The sequence below is a fragment of the Mus pahari genome, chromosome 22 (genome assembly GCF_900095145.1).
Source record: "Mus pahari chromosome 22, PAHARI_EIJ_v1.1, whole genome shotgun sequence".
NCBI lineage: Eukaryota > Metazoa > Chordata > Mammalia > Rodentia > Muridae > Mus > Mus pahari.
Window position 1 is genome coordinate 41,622,517 of NC_034611.1, and position 23,835 is coordinate 41,646,351.

The 23,835-nt window shown below is 44.4% G+C and overlaps 2 protein-coding genes across 2 annotated transcripts in view; one reads left to right on the forward strand and one right to left on the reverse strand.

Moving 5' to 3' along the window:
• Mob3b (MOB kinase activator 3B) overlaps window positions 1-18,110 on the reverse strand; it is a 183,219-nt gene extending 165,109 nt beyond the window's left edge. The window contains exon 1 of the mRNA XM_021222279.2: window positions 17,878-18,110. The gene's annotated coding sequence lies outside the window, so the exon portion shown is untranslated. The remainder of the gene's footprint in view (window positions 1-17,877) is intronic.
• On the forward strand, window positions 12,294-14,306 carry Ifnk (interferon kappa). Its single transcript, XM_021222280.1, has 2 exons — window positions 12,294-12,874; window positions 14,070-14,306. Exons 1-2 carry the CDS (start codon window positions 12,307-12,309, stop codon window positions 14,099-14,101), a joined length of 600 nt encoding a protein of 199 aa, XP_021077939.1. The 5' UTR covers window positions 12,294-12,306; the 3' UTR covers window positions 14,102-14,306.
• Window positions 18,111-23,835: the final 5,725 nt, after the last annotated feature.

Here is a 23,835-nt window from a genome sequence, read left to right on the forward strand (position 1 = left end):
TTTCTTTCCGCCTCACTTGCCCCCTTTCGGTGTAGAACTGCATAAGGGTGATCACTAATAACCGCATGCCAGGGACAATACTAGACGGTCTGGAAATCTCCACCGCCGGCAATCAGTTCATTGCTTTATATTTTAGCCTCAGCCAGATTCTGAGGACGAGGGCAGAGAGCGGCCACATTCTATGTCAAAATATTCCTAGAATGGTCTCAAGCCTGGTTGCTCATAGTTTCCCTCTGAAACTCCTTGAGCCAGTTCCCTACAACCCACATTGCCCCAAGCGCCTATTCCATGGCTCACTGAGCCCCACTTACAGTGTCCAACCATTTTCCTAGTCCAACATCCCAAAGACTTCCACATTCCTCCAAAGAACCAGCAGGTTAAGGCTTGTCAGAACATCAACTCCTTGTTAACAGCTTCTGTTTTAGATCTGGTAATAAATACCTTCAGCAAAGATACTGGGGTGCAAAAAAAAAAAAAAAAATCAGCATACAAGAGTCATGTATACCAAACATCCTGAGAAAGAAATCCCCATTCGCAATAGCTTCAGAAACAAAACAAGACAACAACAAGAACTTGGTGAACAAAACTTCAGTAGCATAGCAAATAATCCCACCAACTGACAAATGAGATTTTTATGAACTTAAAATTTTCTTCCCAGCAGGAAGCTATCAGCACGGTGATAGAATAGGAAAAAAAAAATTAGCCTGTTTTATTTCAAAGGAGCATGAATATCTAGCAGAACTGCCAGAATTAAACATAGCAAAGCACCAAAATCGCCAAGTTGATAATGGGTTTAGGAAATGAACAGATAGTTCTCAAAAGGCACAAATAGCTATGGAAAAGCTTTCAGAATCTTATCTGAGACAAACACCAGTGAAAACACCAGTGAAAACGCTCTTCTTCTTTTTTTTTTTAATATTTTTATTTATTTATTTATTTATTTTATGTAAGTACACTGTAGCTGTCTTCAGACACTCCAGAAGAGGGAGTCAGATCTTGTTACGGATGGTTGTGAGCTACCATGTGGTTGCTGGGATTTGAACTCTGGACCTTCGGAAGAGCAGTTGGGCGATGCTCTTACCCACTGAGCCATCTCACCAGCCTGAAAAACGCTCTTCTTGTTCCACCCTTGGCTGAGAGAACAAACGAGACTGGAAAGGTGGCTCAGTGGTTAGAGTCTGCACGGATCTTCCAGAGATCTAAGTTCAGTTCCCAGCACTAACACAGACACATCACAACTGCCTGTGATGCTGATGTGTTTAAAAGCCAACGGCTGACCCCTCCACCCGTCCCAGGATTTCAACACATAAACTTGGAAAAGGCAAGCCAATGACAAGGAATCTTGAGAAAATGTGAGGAGGAAGAGTGGCAACGTAAGAAGCCGGTGCAGTCGTTATGGGAACCAGTGTTGAGCGATCTCAAAGAAGCAAAATGGCAACTACCGAACGGCTTAGCTTACGGGCGCGTATCTGAAGCTTTACCATAGACAGCTCACGACTCCAATTCTCCCCGAATGCACCTTTCCAAAACTGTACGGGGCATCTACACTGTGCCCCTCAGGCCGCCCCAAGCCTGAACCGATTCCCGACCCTGCCCAAACAGCTCACCAAGCCACTGTCTCCCTCTCCTATGCAGGTGACTGCATTTCCTGAAGTCCTTGCACTTAGCTCTAAGTTCCAGCCCAGGGGATATGACTGGCAGTGATGCACGGTCTGAGTCTAACCTCGTCTAGCCCTGCCTCGCACACTCACCTCACGCTGCCTTTCCCCTCGGCTTGACAAGCAAAACTTGTGTCAGATAACAGAGCCACAAGACAGAGCGGCTCTGCATCCGATCACTACTTGGAGCAAAGCCAGCTGCAACTCAGTTCCTTGCTTAAAAACTCAAAACAGCTACAACCGCTACTGCGGGGTCTGAACCACTTTTCACGTCAGTGGGGTTTTTTGTTAGTGGTGGTTTGTTGGTTGGTTGTTTGGTTTCGGGTTTTATTATAGTAGACTAGTAATGGAGTCCCAGAGGATCTGCAGAGTGTCATTAATATTTTATATAAAAGTAATCACCGTGCCGAGCCAGATCCCTGCGTGTAAAATAAGCTCTAAGACCTAGGTTTCACCATAGACTAGGTTTTATTTATTTATAAGTGCGTTTACATTCACTTTATGTCTATGAATGTTTTGCTTGTACGTTGGTATAAGCACCAGGTAAATGCCTGGTGCCCCCTGAATGTCAGAAGCGGGTGTTGGATGCCCGGGGAGTGGAGTTACAGATGGCTGTGAGCCACCATCACGTGGGTGCTGGCAACTGAATGGGAGCCCTCTGCAAGAATAGGTACTTTTCCCACCGAGACATCTCTTCTGCTCCTGTAGACTAGGTTTTACATCACTTAACCCATACAATATACCAAAAGCTCAGGAAAGCAAAACAAAACAAAAAAAGTTCATTTTAAAAATACGGAATCCCAGCACTTGGGAGGCAGAGGCAGGCAGATTTCTGAGTTTGAGGCCAGCCTGGTCTACAGAGTGAGTTTCAGGACAGCCAGGGCTATACAGAGAAACCTTGTCTCGAAAAAACAAAACAAAACAAAACAAAAAAATATTCGGAAATATCATTCAGCCGATGTCTCTATGACTCAAGGGAAGCTGCCACAGCTTAGCTTCAGGTAAATGGTGGTCCTGCCAAACCCCACTGAGTAGCATGTTTCATGAGAGCGAAGTATGAGTTAGAGGGTTACTTTAGAGGCATTTCTGAGGTTTTCTTTTACAATCAAATTGGAAAAAATTGATGTCACTAGATAGACTCATTTATATTTAATAGCAAATAAGGGCTGTTTTCCGGAATGGCCCTTCTGGAAACCCTTCTTGTTGATCACAGAAGTTGCTTGGACCAAAGACATGAGCAGCAGCTTACTGAAAACATGCTTCAGGGCTCCCTTACCGCCACTGTTCCTTCCTTTTTCAGGACCCCTGGGAGCTCACCTGGCTCCCACATCTGTTCAGCTTAGCCTCCTCTCTTCCACATCTGCTCACAAGTGTCCTCACACAGTCCCTCAAATTATCTCTCTTAAAATGCTTTCCACGCCATACCTGTAGCTCTGTTGCTTGAAATTCCTTCCACGTATTTTCATCAGTCTTACAGTAACAATGCGAACTGTGTTTGGCCTGCCACGCCCCACACAACAGCAACCATCCCAATACCTGCTCCATTTCCTTCCTCCCCACTCCCCAAGCCCCCAGCCCATCTTCTCTCCTTAGTTTAAATATCCCAACTTCTTTCCCTGATGCCTTTAAGCTCCCTGTCCTTGCCCCAAATACTTTCCTTCCAGCTCTTTCCATGGCTAGCACGTTTCTCTTTGGGTCTCAGATTACCCCTCACCTCACCCAGATATCCACTGCTTATTTCATTCATAAAATTGATAGAACTGTATAATTTTATCCTTACAGTCTAAAACCCTGGGTATGTGAGATGGTGTGAGTCTCCAGCCAGCACCCTTCAACACCTTGATCAGAAACATCCTTGATCAGAAACATCATACCTCACAGAAGATAGATGGAGAGATGAACTGTGCCTGCAATACACATTTTCAACCTTGATGACCTAGCACAGGAGACAATCCATGAGAAGCTATATCACCATATTTGGCAATGACCATCACTGCCCTGTCCTGCTGAACAGGGAAAGCCCAATTGTTTAACTGGAATGGCATGTCACCTGGGAACAGAAAACCATCTGAAGCCATTCATATGATCCTTTGTACAGTGAGTTTTACTGTTTTTTTTTTTTCTTNGGGTTTCTCTGTATACCCCTGGCTATTCTGGAACTCACTTTGTAGACCAGGCTGGCCTCGAACTCAGAAATCCGCCTGCCTCTGCCTCCCGAGTACTGGGATTAAAGGCTTGCGCCACCACGTCCGGCCTCCTAAGACTTACTCTGAACAACAACAAAAAAATACAAACTCGGTAATCCCGAGATGAGTGTCAAATTAGCTATAGTATTTGGAGACATGAAGCTGTCCTGGCTTTGAACTTTAAGTCATCTAACTGTAAAGAAACTCTGAGAGAGAGAAAAGGAGGGAGGGAGGAAGGGACAGATTGATCGAGATACTTCTTGGAACTTCTTAGAAGACAGTATTCGCATCAAACCCAGGATGGAAGTCCAGCATGCTTTTCAGCTCTGTTTATGGCCCCATGGGCCACTCTGACAGAGTAGCCTGCTTTCCAGGTCTGACCATTTAAATGGTAGAGACTGGTGCCTACAAATTATTTCCTCCACAGTCCCTGGTGCCTCTAATGGGAAACACAGGCTTGGATCAGGCTCTGGAAATGTACGGGCAGTCACTGCACGCTAAGTGCCCCTGAGCATGCCAGGGTGGGAGTGCACTTTTCCCTACTTCAGATGACGAGGAAAAAAAAAAAAAAAAAAAAAATGCTTCCCCAGCCCAGCGAACTGCTGAACTCTCTTCTACAGCGGAACACGAGAGAAAACACGGAGGCTCTGTGCCGTGTCTGCCGAGGAGCTGGCAGAGACGTCAGTCTGCACAGAGCGAAGGTTCAAGGACCAGCTCAGCAAAGTTCTCCGGGTGGACTCTCCCGGAAAGAAGTCAAGGGGAAGGGGGGCTCTTTGCCTAGACATCCTCCAGTGTGCTCTCTGGAAGGCCTCGGAGAACATTCCTGCCAGAAAGCTACACCAGGGGAAAGTTTTGGCTTCTATTGAGCACAGACTTGCTGCTTCTTTTCACTTGAGGTACTGTGAGCATTTTAACAGATTATGTTACATTTTCTCTTTGTTTTGGAGAGCCCATGGGGCAAATTTCAAACTCTGCAATAATTGGCATTGGACATTTCGGTATGCACTCACACACGCTGGTTAGATCTTTGACTTCCTCCTATTTTCCCTCAAATCTGATTTCTTTAATTACCTTTTAAAAACGACTTTAAAAAAAAAATTATGTTCATTGACTTTTTTTGGCTGCCTGCATGTCTGTGCCAGGTGTCAGATCCCCCTGGAACTGGAGTGACAAACAGTTGTAAGCTGTCCCGTCGGTGCTGGGAATTGAACCTGGGTTCTCTGGAAGGGCAGCGAGCACTCTTAACCACTGAGCCATCTCTCATCTCTCCAGCCCCCTTTACTTCCTTCTCGTGGGTTTGGTGGGTGGGTGGGTTTCTGCTCCTGTGGCCTTAGGTACATTGCTCAGCATTTCAAATCTTCCATTTTCTTCCTTTTAAATTGAGGGCAACAACTCCTAAGCTGTATAATGGTGATGAGAATTTTTTTTTTGAACTTCAGTAAAGAGCTGGAGCTATAGCTCAGTGGTTGAGTGCTTGCCTAGCATGCGCCAAGCCCCAGCTTAGATTCCCGGGACCGCCACCAACTAAAATAGAAGAGAAGCAAACTAACTAAACAGTAGACTGTTAGGGTTTAGGGACTGCTAAATTATTTGAATCGCTGCTAAATTATTTGAATCGTCTATTACTATCAATAGCTGCACAGAGTACCCGGAAAGACAATCACTCTGCTCCCGTTATCAACTGTGAGCACTATCATTCATGTGGGCACACTGGCCTCTAACAGACACGAACACAAACAGTGTTCCAAAGCACAAACAGTCCTGGCAATTCACTCAAGAGTTACACAGTTCGGATGGAAATGTAGTTATTAGAAGGATCTGAGGTTTAAATTAACATATACTCGAGTTAGAAATACTACAAGATACTCATCCATTCATTAAACATTTATGTATGCTATGTGCTCAATGTGTAAGGCAAGCATAATGAAACAATTGTATGTGTAACTCGACGTATCCAAGGATATACTTTCATACAATAAGGAAAAAGGGGGGAAAAAAAGCAAATAAATGAATTTCATGTATGGAATGAGGTCTGGCCTCTCTCAGGCCACCCGTTCTAAGCCATTTCCTTCAGACTTTGGGCCGAAACTAATGTTTGTGTTGTTTCTCATAAACCTGATATCATCAGGTCCCGTAGTCCGGGAAACAGCCTTAAGTTGTACAATTCAAAGTGAGTTTATAGGATATTAGGCATCTTAGGCCTAATTCAGCTTCTATTATCAAAAGGTTTCTTCCCAGAACGGAGGAACCCTTGTGACAGCCAAAGGGAGCTTGGGTTGTAACAGGGATAACCTGGGGTCCTTACAACACCTGTTCTTTTACCGTGTGCAGAGGCAGAAGGGAAGGAGAGGTTGAAAAAGTCGAGGTGAAGACAGCTTGACTCAGCCCCACTTGACCCCTCAAAAGCACTGTGACCTTAAGCCAGTCACTTCAGCCCACTCGGATCTCAATGGTTTATGTCTAAATGCCCCCTCCATTGATACATTCCATGTCTAAGAGAGTCTTGTGCGTCAAGGCTACTCCAGGTCAGTGTTGGCAGGAAGAAAAGACCCCCTTCCTCACTCTTGCTGGGACGAAACTATCCCCAGACACTACTTCCAGCTTCACGGCTATGAAAATACGGAGGAGTTCCGCGATTTGCATCGGATGAGTCAGGCCTTTGCTGATCTACAGAAAGCTCCCTCGAGGTTTTTCTACAACGCCTGTTTGCTCTTCACTCACGGCAAGAAACGTGACCACAAGCCAGCCGGCAGTGAGTGAGAGAGCGCAATGCCTCGTCTGTGGCCCAAGAATCATCCTGTCTCATCCGTGACTCACTCCACCGTCGGTGGTTCCCCTCAACCGCTGGCACCCTTGGGTGCACTAGCTCAGCCACCGGGATCCACAGTGGAGAGGGAAAGATTGTCCTGGTAGGTGCCAGATTTCACCACTCTCCTCCGAAGGTCTGACTGCCACCCCAGGGCAAAATGCCCCAGAGAAGACAACAGGAGAGTGAAGAAGTAGATCAAAGCTATTGTGACAATCCCCAAGTCAGCACAGTCTTTATCAAGGGTGCATGTGTATTTACTTATACATGAATTCAACCATGGAAAGTCTCTTTTGTCAAGGCTCCTTTGCTAACACTCAGTTCGTCCTTGTGCAGGGAGTTGTGACAACGCATAGTCTTCAACAAAGCTGCAAAAGGGGACTGGTGTTGATAAGTCTAAAGAGCCTCCCAGGTGATAGGATAAAAAATGATAGCTATTGCAAACACTGATAATTACAAAAACTGGAAGAAAGGTCTTTTGCGCTTTGCCCATACAAGTTGATATCCAACCAGACTTGAGAAACATAGGAAATCCCATGGCTGTTTTTATTCAACAAACAGGTGGTGTCATGATTACAAAACCGTGTAAGTCACATTTCTAGTCTGAAAGATAAGATATGAATCAACCCCAAAAATATGAACCCAAGATATCACTGAAGTTAACAAAGGTTTTTATGACTTAACTGGCCTTGGGCAGTTCAAAGAAGAAGCATCAAAAATAGCAAGGGACACTTCAGTTATCTTCTGTGAATTCCTCAGTTACTCATAGCAACAACTTATCCTCCTCGTCCCTAAACAAAGAGGGAACCAAGGTCTGACACCTGATCGTCAGGCCATGGCTTTGCTATCTTTAGTCACCCAACAAATAATAACTGAGCACCTACCATGTGCCAGGTGCTATACAAGGTGCCTAAGTCTATCATAGGCCAGACCTGGTGAACTATCTCTTCTGGGCCTCATCTTCATGAAGAACTTTCAATCCATATTTAAAAACCATCACTCGCAGATGAAATCACATAGTTCTAGAGGCAGATTTCCAAGATAAAATGTCAAAGCCATCACAATTTTGATAAGCCAGTTTTAGTGATTTAAGGAAACACAAGGTCTCCTATCCCCATCGGTCCAGGCTCAGATCTCAGTTTCTGTGGTTTCTACAGGCCACTTAAAAGGGCAGCAAGCAGCACACCCGCTGACGCGCCTGCCATCATGAACCTGTGCTTCGACAGGAGGAAGGACATCAACAAGGCCCCCTAGGAGACTGATAACTACTGCTGCCTTGGGGAAGGGGGGATGGGGAGCATGATGAGATGCCAAGCTGAGAGGTGGCCATCTCTTTCTGGCCTCACTTTCCCTGAAGGGACTGAATTTTCACACAATGTGCCAACATCGTGACTAGTGACTGGTCTAGTTGTTGACTCCTTACAAAGTTAGACAGGGCCTACTCCTTACACCGAGTGCAGGTTAGACAGGACCCAGTCAGGAGGGGCTCTCCAGGAAGGGAAGCAGTGAGGATGATTCGGCAGAGTGACCACATGGGGATGCTCCCGCATGACCACCCTGCACAGCCAGGTCTCAGGGTTCAGGAAGCATACTGCCTTTGGGCTCAGTTACCTCCAAAACAGCACAACTGAAATGACTCGCTCTGGGCTAATAGAGTAACAAAGATGGCCAACAAGTTATCTGGACTGGACATTTGTCCTTTCATAGGTAGCAATAAATCTTGGCTGCAGATCCCATGTGCCACTGAGGTAAATCCAAACTATTTGTCTCCCCTGAAATTTGTCTTTTCTACATTTTGTCAAACAAATTCCATCCTGCTCATTAGCGTTAGCTTTATTTATTTATTTTCAAGACAGGGTTTCTCTGTGTAGCCCTGGCTGTCCTGGAACTCACTCTGTAGACTAGTCTGGCTTCAAACTCAGAAATCCGCCTGCCTCTGCCAAGTGCTGGGATTAAAAGGCGTGCGCACCCACTGCCCGGCATAGTGTTAGCTTTATAATCTGCAGGGACTGCACACTTTATCTGATTTCAGGGTAGCCCCTGTTAATTGTGTTCATTCTAATGAAAACAATACTGCATACGTGTAAACTACCTCAGAACATGGCAGGAAATAAAGGCAAATATCACCGGCACAGAGCTGGCATCTCCATGCATACCCTGCTAATTGCAGAGTAGACTGCCGAGACAGACGTGCGTATGAAAAAGAAAATGTTTTCTCAACAGCCTTTTCAATTTTCAGATTCTGAAGTATATTCAGGTGGCCTAAACAAGTAACTAATGATCCAGTAATGTGTCTAATTAGAGTAGTTATCCATTACTTAGGTAGAAAGTATATGAGCTGTGTAAATATATGTGAGTGTCTGCATGTGTGTTCACCTGTGTCCTCTTTGTATCTGTCCGGTAAGTAATGCCAGCATTGAGAAACAAAGCTAAATGCCGCTCTCAGCGGGTGGAGGGAGGGCAGAGGAAAAGCTTCTAGAAGAGGGAGTGCGCTCTTTGACTCCATCAGGGATCAACGGGAGCTCTCAAGGACGGTGAGACTGCCAGGCCAGATAAAATAAAGATAGCAAGTTACATCTGAGTCTTAGGTCAATGGAGAAAGGGTTTTCTTTCAGTACAAGTATGTCTGAAATATCGCAGGTATATCCCTGTAGATTAGCTAAATCAAGCAGTGCAAACGGCCAGAGAGAGGTGGGCATGCATGTCAACTACCTCCCCCCCTTTGTCACAAATACTGTCAATATTAGCACAAATTAACATTTAAAGCACCAGGAGACTGAGGTCCACCCACAATTACACGTCCGTGAGTGTAAGTTCCTTGATGTCAAGTAGTCCAATGTATTCCTCCTTCTACAGAGCCTGGGTCATGAGTCATAAGTGCCAAAGACTTAAAATGAAGTTTTGAATAAATACGGGTATGAACAAAAGGAGGAGAGTGGGGCTGGGGGACAGGAGAGGCTGTTTTTTTTGTTTTTTGTTTTTTGTTTTTGTTTTGTTTTGTTTTTAAATAAGAAAGCCACTCATGGTGGAAAGAAAATACAGGAACTTCCGCAACTGCTACCATCTTCTTCACCTATGAGAAGAAACATTTTAATGTAGCAAGGCATGATGCCTGAACTGTCCGTCTTCAGCAAGTGCAAAGTGCAGTAAGCAGAATGAACCGAAGTGCTAGGAAAGGAATATTTTTTAAAGTAGAGATCAACACTCATGCAATCACTTACCGCAAAACCCTATAATTAAGGAAGGCAAGGCATAGCAAAAGCCCCAAGTGGCAGGCAGCTCTACCTGGAACCACTAAACCTCGAAAGCTTAGGTAGGAAGTAGATGCTCTGTGTATGAAGGCATGGCCCTCAGAGGTGCATGTGTGTGATCACAAATGTTTGTAGGTATGTAGTAACGTGTTCTTGTATAAAAAGCTACACGACCAGTACACTGAGCTCCGGTATAATTCTACACTCTTCGTAGCAACCGACCTGGAACCGAGTCGTAGGGACGTTCATATTTTCTTTTGAAGTAGAGATGTTTAAAGTTTGCTGATTCTGTTTTACATATACAAAGCTTTTCCTTTATAACTTTACTTTCTCTTAAAGACTTAGGCTTTTTAAGTAAGAAAACAGTTGCTGACCACTGAAAACTTAATAAAATAGGCCAATAAAATTAAAAGAATAAAAATCACTAATTTTTCCAATCCAGAGATAAGACTCAAAACTTTGGGGATATATATCTCAAGGTTCTTTTCTTGTTCAGGCAAGTACCCACATTTAACCAAAAAAAAAAAAAAAAAAAATGCAAGTGGACACCATCCTACCTAGAAAGCTTCCTTTAAGAAACAAAATATAGTCAGTCAAGTGACCAAAAATATTTCACACATAACTTTTAATGCCTGTGCAGAAACTTTCCACAGATGATTTACTTAACCAAGTGTTTATTGGCATGTTTTTTCAAATCTTTAATGATATTATTGTTCTTTGAGCAACAGAATGGAGAAACTCTAAGGGTCAGAATTATTGATTCGAAGACAATGCTCATGCACATTGTAAAAGATTTTGATCAGTGTCACCATTTTGTCACCTGTGACAATCAAATGATTGAAATCAAGGTACAATCTCATTCATATAAAAGGGACTGTCTCCCTGATTTTGTTTTTGACAGTCGGCCATGCAGAGAAACTGCCTGTGAAAGTAGAATTTTATATAGATTAAGAATAGAGAGGAATATCTGCAGTATTTCCTGTTTTCAAGAAGCCAGTCCATAATAACTCAGGATTTAAGAAAATCACTCACAATTAGCTTCTGATGCAACCAAATGATTAAGAATTGTAAAGCCCAATTTTCAACAGTAGTCTGCTATTGTTGCATAACTCTTGTTGTTTCTCATGTCAGTAGGATAGCATTTTAAATCCATTAATTTCCTTTTTTTTATTAACAAAAAATAAGAACATAAACTAAGGTCTTTGAAAGTCATGTTAAGTTCTTTAAAAAAAGGGGAGGGGGAATCCATTTGATAGGACCAGAATCCAAAAATTATTTGGTCAAACAAAGGAAGCATCATGGATGGCAGACAACCATACTAGCGTAGTCATAGCAGCCTGGGTATGAGCTGGCTGGTTGAAATGGGTGACCTTCTACCTAAATGCCTTATGGGTGAAAAACAAGCAGAACAAACAAAATACATTACAGATTCCAGAGTGACCAAGAAGGAAAAACAATGAAGGAAAAATTCCCAAGTCCTGCATCTAATCTAAGGTCGTATCTAAACTATATAACACAGAGACTAATAAGCAGAGAAATTACATAAACATACTACCCAGCAGAAGGTTGCCAAGATTTAGGTATGTGAAATGTGACCCAGAGATGAGTCTAATGAAAGGAAAGAACAGCTGTGAAGTATTAACCTAAAGCGTCAAAAGAAAAACCACGCCATTCACCCTGCGTTTTCTAAGTTGACAAACGAGGCTCATCGTCTTCTTTGAGATCCAGAAAAATTAAGAAAATGACAACAACAACAACAACAACACACACACACACACACACACACACACACACGGAAAAAATAAAACAGAGAGAGAAAGAAAGGAAGAAGGAAGGAAGGAAGGAAGGAAGGAAGGAAGGAAGGAAGGAAGGAAGGAGGTTAGTTCTAACTACAGAAACTTAATTTGTCAAGATTGGAGAAAACTAAATTATGTTATTGCCAGTGACCTAGTCATCAGTAATCGCAGTCATTTGGTTAATGACTAATTCAATTAAAATAGAAATTTGACTATAGGATGAGGTACAAAATATATATCCCAGAAGAATCATTATGTCTTTGATATGAGCTGAATGATTTTTTTTTCCCCCGCAGTGTTGGGAACTGAACTTGGGGCCTTGCATGTTCTTGCCAAACTAAGCCACACCCCCAGTCCCTGTGTGTCAGGTTTACTAGGGGTCTTCAGTCCTGTGATGGGTCACCTGGGAACCTAAAGTAATGCTTTACTCACTCAAAAAAAAAAAAAAAAAAAAAAAGTGCCTGGAGGCACAGGAATCTAAGACAACACCTCCTGCTGAAGATATACAGGTATATAAGAGCATGACAGAGAGCCTAGAACATCATTATCAGTCCTGGGTGTTGCAGGGATTTTTCCCTCTGGGAAAAATACTAAGCACCAGGGTTGAGAATGACTTCAAAGTACTTATGGCTAGTGGCCCTTGTGGCTCTATCCATTCCGCCCATCCAGTCTCTGAACTGTGTTCACCTGGATGATGCCATCTTGCAAAATGTGAAACTTCTGGGCAGTATCATGACCGGCTTTCCCTTAAGATGTCTAAAAGATATCACGGATTTCAAGTTTCCTAAAGAGATTTTGCCATACATCCAGCATATGGATAAGGAGATAAACGCCATCTCCTATCGTATATCTGCTCTGGCACTAACTATCTTCAATCTTAAAGGCTCCATCTCTCCGGTGGCAGAGGAACACTGGGAACGTATCAGATCGGGACTTTTTGAACAAGTGCGGCAAGCTCGAGAGTGTTTCATGGACGAGGAGAAAGAGAACAGGGAGCATCCTCCCTCCGAGGACTTACTGATGGTCTACCTGGAATTGAGCAAGTATTTCTTAAGAATCAAAAAGTTCTTGATAAATAAGAAATACAGCTTCTGCGCGTGGAAGATTGTCACGGTGGAGATAAGAAGATGTTTCACTATATTTTACAAGTCTAAAAAACTACTCAAAATGATATCAGGTATATTTTCAGAATTACGTTTCCCTCCATAGTTTCCTCCTTCCTCGTAAGCATGGCTGTGCAGTGCATGATGGGGCAGTGTCGTCAGTCAGACTGGTCCTTCTTGTAATGTTTGCTGTCTCTTGAGGCTTGACCTTGGTACGCCAGCCACATCTATCTCTTTAAGAAGAAGCAATACTGGCCGTGTTACTCGGTGCCTGGGTGACCCCAGGAAACTACTGAGGCAGTTCTGGAGACAGGTCGAAAGGAATAAGGTTTCCTTTCCATCTTCGTCTTGGCCACTTTCCTCTGGCCATTTTCTATTGGCTTTCCTCTACCATCTAAGAAAGTTGCCAGGATGGCAGTTAGAAGACAGGGAGAAGGTTTGAAAAGGTAACATTTCAACAAATTGTCTCTCTGGCTGCCAGGGTTGTTGAGTCTATGAAAGTTCACCACATTAACAGTCAGTACCCAATCTATAGAATCAAAATGTTTCCTTTTTTAAAAAACAAAAAAACAAAAAAACAAAAAACCATCTTTCTTCTAGAGGAAAAAAAAATGTTGAGATCAATTAGTTTGGTTTCTTTGAAGTTTAAAGAATGGTAAGTTGTTGCTTTAAAAGTCAAGGTCTATGGTGAAATTTGGATAGATGATAGATAGATAGATAGATAGATAGATAGATAGATAGATAGACAGACAGATAGTAGAATCAGTTGATCATTAAGCTCCTCCTTAACGCCCGAGAGCCTGTGATTCTGATGTAGCACGGGTGTCATACCTGGAGCATTTTGTTTGGTTTCTATAGCTAATGGTATAGAAAAGGCTACGGCGGCAGCTCAGGGATAGCTGTACTTGTCTAACATGCATAAGGCACTTGGACTGGATTCTCAGATCTGCAGTGAGGTTAGGAGAAGGCATAGAAATTAGTGACACTCTCTCGTAGCTGGTGGTTTTCTATGTGTGAACCTAAAGTAAAAGGTCTAAAGTCATGCTGTGGTGGAATTCTACATTCATGTCCAGCTTTCCTGGCTGGAAAGCTATGTACTGTCACTTAAGTAAGTTAGGCACTATAGTACCTGGTACCTTAGCCACTTTTAACTTTTTAAAGTCACTTTGTAATCCAGATTACCTACATTATTTACTTAACTTTTCTGTTTTTTTATTCAGCTAACTAACTGAATTTTCTCCCTCTTTCCCCTCCTCTATCATATTTCAGAATCACCCACCTTCAAGCAAGAACTTAAATAGAAGCTGCAACTGCTCAAATGCCCCCAAGAACGCTTTATTCTAAAGCCATTACCAGGATGCTGCTAATTCGACCTTCGGCTGCAAGACTTTTCAAGTTTAGGGTACAAGGCAGTGAGTCAAAGAAAGTCTTATATTAAGCAACAGACAAATTTCAGTGGAAAAGTTAGCAGAAATGTTAACTTATAATAAAACTGAAGTTGTAGATTATGGCATTTATGTTACTAACAAAAAATCAGGCACCAAAATGAGTGAATATAATCTATTTGATTTTTTTTTAAAAAGCTCATTAATAAGGTTGTTTTAGATTGAGACTGTGGCAGTGGGGAGTGGGGCTGGATCTGCGACTGCAAAGCAGCAGACACAATGTTTTCTATTCATTTCTCTGACACCTTTGCCTGACCTCTATGCAGCCCTGCTGAGATGTCAGCAGTTACTTTCATAAATTATAGCTGCTGCCTTGCCCTGCCCTGCCCTGCCCTGCCCTGCCCTGCCCTGCCCTGTGTTTTCTCTGTGCAAGGGAAGAGAACTGGCAAAGTGGGGTGGGAGTGTAGTTCAGTGGTCGATTACATGGTTGGCTGTCTGAGGCCCTGAAATTGATCCCCAAAACTTCAAGCTGGACATGGAGAAGAGAAGAAAGAACTGGGCATAAAAGCTAAACATTTTCTAATCAGGATAGATAGTTTGACAGAAGTCACAAATCACACCCTTTTCATAGAGTTTATCTTAAAAGAAAATAATCAGAGACCAAGCCCACCAAAAAGAACATAAGCAACGTAGAAATGTTAATGGACAATATAAAAATGTTTATTCTCGCTCTTGATTTCTAAAAAGTGCTAAGTAAGGCAACAATAAAACATTCCTCTCTTATTAACCCCACAGAAATGGGAAAGCAATGATAAAACTTAGAGTGAGTATAGTGTAGCTTCTCTTATACATTGCTGAGGGGCTGATACACAGGCATGTGTTTACTATGGACAATAATCGCAGTCTTCAATATCGTAACAATGCATCAACCCTACTGTGTTTCCAGAAATAATGTATTCCAGGGAAATGATTATATAAGATTATATGTGTATATATATATATATATATATATATATATATATATATGGAGAGAGAGAAGAGGTTTAATGTATATTATATATATACATATATATACATATATATGGAGAGAGAGAAGAGGTTTAATGTATATTATATATATACATATATATACATATATATGGAGAGAGAGAAGAGGTTTNATATATATATATGGAGAGAGAGAAGAGGTTTAATGTATATTATATATATACATATATATACATATATATGGAGAGAGAGAAGAGTTTTTAGCGTTTTCACTATGACTTTTCTATTTTTCCTACAATAATTTTTCTGGATAAGTCTTTTTTAGTTCCCAAATTAACAAAATTGAACACCCTTATTTTCCTCTATAATGGTTGTGTTTTCCTTGCTGGCTGGGCCAAGCCCTGACTTTAACTTTAATGACGCCTTCTGGTACTCCCTGAACAACCAGAACCCAAGCAGTACTTCTTAAGCAGGTCGTTTGTTACTGTGCTGCTACTGTTAAATCCAAACTTGTGGGCCCTCAAGAGTGTCTTGAGCACTCCAAGAGAATTTGCCGTTTTTTCTTTTCGGAACCCCACCGTCAAGATCTAGAAATCCTGGGGAAAGTTTCTCTATAGATCCTCTCTTGAGTTAACTAACAGTCTCTCAAAGTACTTTCAAGTTTAAGGGCAAACCAGGCTGTGCGTGCAGAGCCCAGAACTTATAACTATCTGAAAATGGGTTGGGATGTAAGAGCGCTTGCTTAATTAACATGCTGGGGCCCCATCCGGAACAAGGGTGGAGTGATGGAGAGGTACAGAGGTCACAGGTGGCTCCGTATAAGCCTCTCTTTCTCTCCTGAGTGGGAGAGGAAGGGTGCCAAAACTTAGAATCGGGGGTGGGTGGGCAGGGAAAGGATGTTTCCGCATCTCCTAGACCGTCTAAGGTTGGCAATTCCACAGGAAAAATTGGCAAAGGCAACATCTACAAGACTGGCAAGAGGCACAGGTCCCAGCAGGTGTATATGATCAAACCTCCTTTAGTCGACCCTCGGGAGATAGTTCCGGAGACTGCCGTCTTTGAAAGGTGACTTTACTCTTGCCAAGATTGTTTAATAAGTAACCCACACACGCTAACACGCTCTAGATGGAAGCACCTAACTTATTCCGGGAAACCCGACCTCCTATAGTCCAACAGGCGCCCCCCTCTGGAGAAATAGGGGCTACCCCAAGCCACCTGTTCTCGGGCAGATGAAAACCAGAACAGTGCTCTGGCCGCATCTGCCATTTGGACTGCTGTAGTCACGGCCTGCTTTTTCTGCATTGCGGCGAGTATTTTTGGGTCTGAAACTTGGAGCCTTAGGTGAAGTCAGAAGCCCTCGAACATTTCACAGTGGGTCACGACACCACCATTTCCAGGCAAAGTCTTTAGCCTTCCCAGGTTAGCTTTAGTCTCCACTCTTCTGTGGCCAATGGCCTGCCCCCCAGCCCTTGAAAATTTGCCACCCCCTGAACTTTCCGTAGAGATGAGGTGCCCTGTCTCCGGCCATCGCCCGGGTTGTGGACCCTCCATACGCGTTTAGCTCGCCTCTGGAAGTCCTTTGGACTCTCTCACAGATCTTTCGAGAACTTTGCCTCCAATCTCTCGTTTCAGATTCGCTGGGGATAAGATCTGAGAAATGCGCCCTGGGCCACAAGCAGCCTAAGAGGCGGGCTCAGGAACAACTTTCCCTCCGCCCTCTAACCGCAAGCCCCGGGTGGGGCGGCCTAGCCAGGTCCCGATCTCCGTCCTTCCCCAGCGGGGATCCCGGACCCGAGCCTGCTCAAAGGCCAGCGTGGAAGGCCCCGCGAGCGGCGAAAGGGACTTCCTTCCCCGCTGGAGCCCCACCAGATGTTAGAGGCGCAACAATAGTGGAACCGCAGAGAAACAAAAGGCCATTCACTGGGTTACAGGAGAATGGCTCTGTCGCCCCGTCTCTGCGGGGAAGACTTGCAGAGGGACTGAAAAGGGACTGGAAGAGATCTGAGTGGTCTAGAGCCTCGGCCACGCTCCAGGGGGCGGGAACCGCTGTTTACCATTAACCACCCCATTCTGGGGGGTCGAGTGGTGGGGAGGAGAAAGCAAGGGAAAGTTTAGTTTTCACCTTCTCTGGTACAGGAAAGGGAGGGGCAACGATCCCAGACGTTTGACAGTTGTTGGTCCAAAAGTTGAGCAAAATTTACTTATTCTTAATACCTCCCTTCAAGAGGCATCGGTAGCCAGGGAGGACAAATCCAGACTGTGCGTTGTAGCCCTCCCTACACAGCCCCACGCCGAGCCTGCTTTGGGATCCAGGAGCCCAGGAGCGTCCCCCTGTTTAGATGCACTTTGTAAAAGTTTCTCTTCCCGCCGCTTCAGGCCGACGCGCACCCCACCCGCCTCTGAGATTCAGAAGGGGTCCCGGGTGAGATCTGCACCCTTTAGCGGGAGGGAGGGGGGTGTATTTCAGATCAAAGCCACAGACCCTGGGGTGGGAACTGGACTCACATTCCAGCCCGGGAAGTGCGTACCCGGAGGCAGAGAAAAGCCAAGAAGCCCGCACTGCCTAAACCAGACTCCAACCCCGGAAGCTCGCGAAGGAGGGGTGATCCTCTCTAGATGTGCCCCGCACCTCGGCCCTCCTGGGCACATTCCGAAGCGGGAAGCTGCGTCTGCGCCTCCTCACCACTCTTGGAAGGATCTCTTACCGTGGGGTTTTAACCTTCTGCCTAGGGCCCTGCTGGTTTCCTTCACGCCGGCAGCAGCTTCTGGAGCCGGAGAAAAAGAGGGAGCTCCTCCAGCCAGAGCAGCGATGCTTGCAGATTCACGCGAGGGGTTTCTGGCCAGCACGCGTGACTCCAGATGCAGTGACCACGGCTCTGGTGCGGCCCCCACATGCACCCAGCGCGCCGCGCAGCTCGCCCGGGCGCCACTGCAACTCACCGGCTCAGAGCGGAGTCCCCTGGTGGCCTTCTCTGGAAAGGCAGCTACGCGGGGGCAAGAGGAGTCGTGTTGCCCTTAGGATCCTCTAATCTCCTTAAGAGTCTGAGACAATGAGCAGTCTGAGTCTCTCAACTTTGATCCGCTGCCCAGTGTAGCTAGAAAGATGTCAGAGCAGAAAATAGAAAAGATGCTGCTGCCCTGGTTGGTCTTTGTCAACTTGACACAACCTTGATATATCTAGGAGGGAATTTTGATTGAAAAAAAAAAAACCCTCATAAGATACCCTATTACTAAGTGTGTCCAGCATTTTCTTGATTAATGATTGGTAGGGGGGACCCAGCCCACTGTGGGTTGTGCCAGTGTTGGGCAGGTAGTGCTGGTGTGTATAAGAAAGCGCCTCGAGTGGATCTACAGGCATCGCCGCTCCGGCTGGAGGAGCTTGCTCTTTTTCTCCTGTCCCAGAAGCTGTTGCCTGTGCGAAGGAAGCCAGCAGGGCCCTAGGCGGAAGGTTAAAATCCCCTGAGAAGCAAGCCAGTGAGCAGCATTCCTCCGTGGCTTCTGCTTCAGTTCCTGATTCCAGGTAACTGCCTTGAGTTCCTTTTGTGACTTCCCTTTATGGGCAGACTGCATAAGCCACAGAAGCCCTTGCCTCCTCCAGTTGCTTTTGGTCATGCTGTTTTATCACAGCACTAGACACCCCAACTGAAGTCTACAGGAGCCTTTTCCAAGGCGCCCAGAAGGGACCAAAGGGCTTAAGCTTCTCTAAAATGTTCTGCCAGTTGTAAAATGCCGTGGACTGCCTGAAACACCTTGGAAAGCAGCATTAAATCATGAAAAAAAAAAAATGCTTGGAAGTCATAACTACCTCGCTGGGTGATTACGAGTAAACCGGTTATGAGACGGACTCTTAGTTCTTGGTAGGAGTCTTCAAACTTGAACTGAGAGAAAAAATGAGGTGGATTTGTCGACCTACTTTTATTCTCCTATAAACATCGTGATGTGTGCCGGCTGGGTTGTATCAAAAGACTTGATTAGCAATCACATTCCATAATTTCTACTACACGTTTGTTTTGTTTTGTTTTGTTTTGTTGTTTTGGTTTTGTTTTGTTTTTCGAGACGGGTTTCTCTGTGTAGCTCTGGCTGTCCTGGAACTCACTCTGTAGACCAGGCTGGCCTCGAACTCAGAAATCCACCTGCCTCTGCCTCCCAAGTGCTGGGATTAAAGGCATGGGCCACCACCGCCCGGCCTACTACACGTTTGAAAGAGTGAAAATAAATTAGGTGAAATTTAGGAGATATATTTCCATACTCGACTCCTGTTAGCCTTTCCATCACAAATGTCTCTCTATATGTGGTGCCCTTCTTGGTTCACACAAATGCTTGGAAAACTCCTGCCACGGGGCCTTAGTACTTGCTATGCCCCCTGTTCGGGACAGTCTTCTTCTTCTTAAAATTTATTTACATTTCTTTTTTTTTTTTTAGATTTATTTATTTATTATATGTAAGTACACTCTAGTTGTCTTCAGACACCCCAGAAGAGGGCTCCAGATCTCGTTAGGGATGGTCGTGAGCCACCATGTGGTTGCTGGGATTTGAACTCTGGACCTTTGGAAGAGCAGTCAGTGCTCTTACCCGCTGAGCCATCTCTCCAGCCCTGGGACAGTCTTCTTAACTGTTCAGTCACATCGGGGCTCAGAGACTACCCTTTCCCCTCTATTTCTTTCCTCAGAGGCCTTCCCTTTTGACCCTGCTACATCCACTCTAGTGACAAGCACGACAGGCCCCCAAAACCTGGGCACTGTCCCGAGGTGAAAAGGTCACAGAAACTTAGTCTCCTGGAACCATGGCATCCTGTATAACAAATGCTCCAATGTCCTTGCTTTAGTTGGTAAACATATCTGTGTGCTTTCCCTTAATATTGCTTTATTATTATAAGTGCCTCTATTTGACATAGAGCTAAGTTAGATTCTTCACCAGTCCTAGGCAGTCAGTCCTTGAGCTGACCCTGGGCATGGATAGCTAAGTCACTACCCTACACAGGAATTTACCGTTATCTAGGAAGAAGGAAGGTTGTGATCTAAGGAGGAGCCAGAGTAGATACTTAAAACTATGGATAGCTGAGTTACACCCATACACAGGAACTTACAGTGGCTAGGGGGAAGGTGGACTATACAATAGACTAGAATAGGAACTATGGCAAGGGCATGAAGCCCTTGCCCTGACTTCTAAGATTAAGTGGACCTTCGGAGGAGCTGTTTTTTTTATCCCAGCTGTTAACATTGAATTTTATCCCAGTTGGTTCCTGCCAGTCCTTCCGTGTTTGCATTCCTCTGTTTTGTGTAAGAATCCAGTAACAACTTTGTACCTTGCTGGTGTGTCACCTAACTTCCCTATTTTCTTCTGTATTCTTCAGCACACTCTCTTGTCTGAGTCTCTGTCAGTCCCCACCGACTCTATGCCCATCTGCCGGAACCTCTGATTCCCATGGATTGAGGGGGCCGTGGCACGACCCCATTCATTCCCCCCCCAAGACATCCCTTCTCAGATGCCCCACTCTAGTTTTCTCTATGAAATGTGTCACTATAAGCCACACACACACACACACACACACACATACTGCTTTTTGTCCACTCCCTATATTAGTGTTCTATGGGGGAAATAGCCAGAAACTTAAAGCTAAAAAAGCTGAAGACAAAATGAGTGGAGGTGGAGAGGTGGTACAATAGTTAAGAGTACTTGCTGCTTTTCCAGAGGACCCTAAGTTGGTTCTATTACCCGCTGCCAGCAGCTTGCAGTCACCTATAACTCTAGTTTCAGCAGATCAAACATCCCTTGTCACCTCCACAGGCACCTGAATGCACATAGTGCACATCAACTCATGTGGGCACATATGCATGAACACTCATAATAAATTAAAAACAAAAAAAACAAAAACTCTAGTATAATCTTATGTGATGACACATGGTCCAGCCAGGTTTCTTTCTCCATGTGAAGGTTAGCTATTTAGCAAACTCAGTAGCATCTGCAACTGAATTCCCCTTTAGCATGTAATATGATATAGCCACGGGTTATAAACGTATACTATGTAATTGGTGGGCACTCTTGTGTCTATAAATGCTAATTTACTTTATTTTAGTAGAAGAAATGTAAACAGGAGTCGGGCATGGTGGTGCACGCCTTTAATCCCATCACTCGGGAGGCAGAGGCAGGTGGATTTCTGAGTTTGAGGCCAGCCTGGTCTACAGAGTGAGTTCTAGGACAGCCAGGGCTATACAGAGAAACCCTGTCTCGGAAAACCAAAAAAAGAAAGAAAGAAAGAAATATAAACAGGGACTTTTGTCTATCTTGTTCATTGCTGTGTACCTAGACTATTCACTTAATGTGCAGGGCCACTCTCAAGCAGAAGTATTTAGAGGTAAGGCTTTGAGGACTGGAGGACTGGAAAGGCTTGATTAGTGGCAGAGAAAGGAAGACCAAGGGAAAGATGACAGCGTAGAGGAGGAAGCGGTGAAGAGCAGAGAGAGAAAGAGAATGTTTTCTTCACTGAACAAGAGTACAGCAAAAAGGCAGCCATCTGCAAGCCTTGAAGAGGCCCCTCACTAGGAAGCAAGCTTGCTGCCTTCCATATCCCAGCCTCCAAAAGTGAGATCCTGGGGTGAGATCCTGGGGTGATGTTTCAGCCACCTGGTCTGTGGTATTTTGATATGGCAGCCCAAGCAGACTAGCATAACACTCCATAAATACCTGTTAATTTAGTGCAAAGACTACTTGACAGCAAACACCGTAATATCTAACCTCTACCATGAATTGAAAAGGGTGGCGAGCATTTGCTAAGCACTTTACTTGAAATATTTCACTCCGTTTTCACAGGTATCTCTATGCTAAGTACAGGCTAGTTAGCATAGGTTTTAAAATGAAGGCCACTTGCCTGAGATTTAGAAGACAGTATAGACAATCATGGCAGTGTGACTTAAGCTAATGTTGTGACCCTCACATCTCCCTGCTGCTATCATGGGGCAATGGGCAGCCCTGGATCTTGTCCTTAATGGTGTTTTAATCGAATAAGAATGACAAGAGAAGCTGGGCAGTGGTGGCGCACACCTTTAGTCTCAGCACTTGGGAGGTAGAGGCAGGTAGATTTCTGAGTTTGGGGACAGCCTGGTCTACAGAGTGAGTTCCAGGACAGCCAGGACTACACAGAGAAACCCTGCCTAGAAAAACAAACAAATAGAACAACAACGACAAACGAATGACAAGAGAACAGGAAGAGTATGAGAAGTGTTAAGATGGGAGCAGGGATGATCGTAGCTCTGTATGGAGCTGGGAACACGTGAGTTGAAAATAGAATGGACACAATCGTGCAGTTCTTAGGGGTGGGACTGTAGAGCTGAGCATGGAAGTGGTAGGCCTGGTTAGAATTAAGCAGAGATGGAGGAAGACAGAAAAATCTGAACCATGCACTGAATCTAGTTACGGAGTTCTGTAGAGGTAATTTTAGCTACACCACTTTGTGTTCCCTGTAGGTTGTGCTTCCAGCTAGCTGCCCAGGGAATCTTTGGATCTGTGAGTGAAACACACACACACACACACACACACACACACACACACACACACACACAAGCTTATTTTTATGTGCCACCTAGCTCAATGGTTGGGCACTTCTGATCCTCTGCCTGCTATCCTAGGCCCAGTGGACCACATCCCCCCAATCTCCCATGGCTGGTCAGCTTGATCTCTTGTAGCTTTAAATCTGATCCATTTCTCCCAGCGTCATGGCAATCCTCCATCTCCTCCCTGTGTCCTAGCCCACACAACTCTAAAAGTTCTGCCCCATCTCCCTTTGCCCAGCCATTGGCCACTGGCATCTTTATTGGTCAATTAAAAAAACAATTGGGGACAAGGACCTTTAGTGTTTGGACACACAGATTCCTGATTGAATCAAAGCATTGGAACCGATCTCCAACAGAGTTCTAGTTGTGTAGCTAGATGATAAGGGTTGGAATACCAAACGTTAGACTGAAAACCAAAGGAGAGTTCACAAGTTTTGGGAATAGTTGTTAATGGGAAAAAGTTACCTGAAGCAACTGCTAAAAAGTCATCTGAAGCTGTAACTCAAAAGTGAGAAGTACAAGAGAAAAACATCAACTTGCTGGGTAAATATTGTTAAAAGACTTTAGTTGTCACTTTCAATTAAAAAGAATTTTATGTGTATGGGTGTTTGCCCACATGTATGTATGTGCACTGTGTGCATATGATGCTCCTGGAGGACAGAAAGATGTTTCAGATCTCCTGGGACAGTTGTGAGCTGCTATGTGGGTGCTGAGGGTTGAACAAGAATCCCCTGGAACAGTGGATTCAGGAACAGTACACTTTACCACCAAAGCATTGCTCCAGCCTCTCTCTCTTTTTTTTTTTTTTTTTTTTTTTTTGACATTTTAAAGGGGTGATTTTCAGCCCATAATTCAGGGTTTAGAGAACAACTTGGTATACCTTAGATGTATAAGGTTTGAAAAGAGCAACTATTGGCAGTAACCTTTGGACAAGAGTTTTTGTTTTTGTTTTTGTTTTTGTTTTTTTTTATTGTCAACTTGACACAACCTGGAGTCACTGGAAAGAAATCTCAATATTGTCTGGATCAGATTGGCCTGTGACCCTGCCTGTAAGAAACCGTCTTGACTGGTAATTGATGTGGGAAGACACTGTCCACTATGGGCAGCACCATT